At 37.9% G+C, this 2549-nt stretch overlaps 1 protein-coding gene across 1 annotated transcript; it reads left to right on the top strand.

Annotated features, from left to right (window-relative positions):
* Nucleotides 1–1018: 1018 nt before the first annotated feature.
* LOC145018803 (stress-related protein-like) lies at nt 1019–2252 on the top strand. The gene is made up of 3 exons (XM_078976648.1): nt 1019–1138; nt 1272–1496; nt 1570–2252. The coding sequence occupies exons 1-3, from the start codon at nt 1100–1102 to the stop codon at nt 1993–1995; spliced, it is 690 nt and encodes a 229-aa protein (XP_078832774.1). The 5' UTR covers nt 1019–1099; the 3' UTR covers nt 1996–2252.
* Nucleotides 2253–2549: the final 297 nt, after the last annotated feature.

The raw sequence follows: 2549 nt of genomic DNA, 5'->3' as shown, positions 1-2549 counted from the left end.
AGATTTGCTAATCAATGTGAGCAAATCTTGTCCTGAGAGAGCAACTATGAAATCATAGAAAATCACAAGGTAGGGATGGAGAAGAAGGAAAAAAAAAACATAAAAATATGGAGATGCGCATGAGCTTCAACGAACGTGTTTAGAAAAACGAAGATTTGCTTGAGTTCTAAAAGCCTTGAACGAACGAGAAATAAAGATGGGGTCGTTAATGAACTTGTGTTAAGGGTTAGGTTAAACATGGGTGCTGAAGGGGGGAGACGGATCCTGAGCAACAGAGAAGATCTGAGACCGGAGATAACCAAGGGGAAAGTGATTCTCAAAACATAACCCTGTCGGGACGAGCTATCGTCTATATAACCACAAGCAAACGACAGTTTTTTTATTTTCCAACTATATATATATATATATATATATATATATATATATATATATATATATATATACACACACACACACACACGGAATAGAAAGCTATGGGGACGACAAGTCGTCCCTATATTTACCCCAAAACGCTTTATTTCCATTAAACGATTAAAAAAATATTATTTTCAATTTTTGTTATTTATTAGAGCGATAGGTCGTCTCTACAGGTGTTTCAAGAACACGTCAAACTCATTTCTTTTCCCACTTAACATGGTGAGACACAAGTCATCCCTATACATTCACGAGTCAATAAAAATTGGTCAACTCTATGGCGACAATAGGTCTTCCCTATAGATAGCCTATAGCGACAACAAATATCCTCTGTATAGATCTGGTCCATATAAGTGTTTATTGTTGTAGTGTAAACGGAGCATTTAAGAAGTATAAGGGTAACTTTGGACAAAATAGATAACTATTGGGGACCAAGTGTAACATGCCCATTAAATTCAAATAACAGTCCACACCACTGGACCCACACTTGCCTACACGTCATGATGTTGCATGAAACTTTCGATTCTCGTGGAAACTGTGCCCTGCCCTTTGGAACCTACTCTGTCTATTGCATAAAGCTATAAATAATTATTCATCGACTGATCAATATGCATACCTTAAAATTTAAGCAAATATCACTTTTCAGTATACAACTTCATCTCTTAGTGAACCATACGACCTGATCATGGCAGAAAACGATCTTCCGACTTCTAATCAACCGCAGGTTCGTTACTTTGTGGTTCATGTTATTTTCTAAATATGTGTATCGAGTGATAAAAACATGTTTCTTGATAAAACCAGTTATAACAGTATCAGTTAGGAAATGACTTGTATTTTCCCTCTTTTTGTTACAAAAGGATGAGCACGAACAACAGAGCTTGAAGTACCTGGATGTAGTGCAAAAAGCAGCACAGACCGCAGTTCCTTATGTATCAAAGGCCTATGATTATGCTAAAGAGAACAGTGGGCCCCTCAAACCTGGAGTGGAAACTATAGAAACTACTCTCAAGACTGTTGTTGGCCCTGCTTATGATACGCTCCATGAAGTCCCTGTTGAGGTCCTCAAGTTTGCTGATCGTCAGGTCAGTTTGTCTTCCTACTTTTCACGAAAATACAGTTAGTTATTTACATAATTCAGAAGACTTGTTTACACAGGTTGAAGAGTCTGTTAGCAAAGCCAAGTCTATTAGTGTGGCTCCTGACATCAAGAATGTAGGCGTGGTGGAAACCGCATCTGGACTCATGAAAACTGCATACACTACGATAGAGCCAACTGCGAATGAACTTTTAACAAAATACGAGCCAGTTGTAGAGCAACAAGCTGCTTCAGCTTGGCAATCTCTTAACAAGGTTCCACTCTTTCGTAGTGTGGCAAAGGCGGTTATCCCTACAGCAGGTTACGTTTCTCAGAAGTACAACGAGACTGTGAAACAAACGAACGAGGAAGGATACAAGGTTTCTTCTTATCTGCCATTGGTGCCTACTGAGAAGATTGCTAAGGTGTTCAAGGATCCAGAGAGTGAAGAAGATCCAGAACCAGTGGTTTCCAGTGGACAAGGAGCTTCGGGGGTGGCTCGTTGATTGACATCAATATTGCTTTGTGAAGATTTGATAGCATGCACAGTAAATTCTCGTTTTGGTTCATGTTATCGGTGTTTGTTCTCTGTGGAGTTTACTAGAAACATACAAATAAATAATATTGCTAATAACTTGTTTAATGGTGAAATGCGAGAGGAGGCATTAGGTAACAAGACTAGCTAGCTGATTAGGAAATGTTAAGGTAGATGAAAACATATGTATTGATTGATATATGTGGCTTATTATTACTTGTTTATTAAGCATTAATATACTATATTAATCCATAACTTAGGAATAGTTAACTTGTAGGATTTGGCCACAATAGTTTTAAGTGTTGACAATTTTAGTCCAAAGTTTAGACCCTTTAGGTTTTAGCCACAATAATTTAGGGGTTTGACAGTTTTAATCCCTAGATTGGAGTTTGACACTCTTACCCATAAAGGTTTGAAGAATTTGGCACTTTTGGTCCATGACATTTACCAAATGTGACACTTCAAGTTTTTACCACATTAGTTTGTGGAGTTGACACTTATCGTCCTCCCTACCGTCGATAATCT

Source organism: Lactuca saligna, chromosome 9 (genome assembly GCF_052625555.1).
Source record: "Lactuca saligna cultivar CGN05327 chromosome 9, ASM5262555v1, whole genome shotgun sequence".
Lineage (NCBI taxonomy): Eukaryota > Viridiplantae > Streptophyta > Magnoliopsida > Asterales > Asteraceae > Lactuca > Lactuca saligna.
This window is presented reverse-complemented; position numbering and strand designations above follow the sequence as displayed.

What these genes read in the sequence shown, in the direction of transcription:
- LOC145018803 (XM_078976648.1), top strand. Translation starts at nt 1,100, where the DNA reads ATGGCAGAAAACGATCTTCCGACTTCTAATCAACCGCAG. An exon ending in CGACTTCTAATCAACCGCAG is followed by an intron (nt 1,139 to 1,271) that starts GTTCGTTACTTT and finishes TTGTTACAAAAG; the next exon opens with GATGAGCACGAACAACAGAG. An exon ending in TCAAGTTTGCTGATCGTCAG is followed by an intron (nt 1,497 to 1,569) that starts GTCAGTTTGTCT and finishes TTGTTTACACAG; the next exon opens with GTTGAAGAGTCTGTTAGCAA.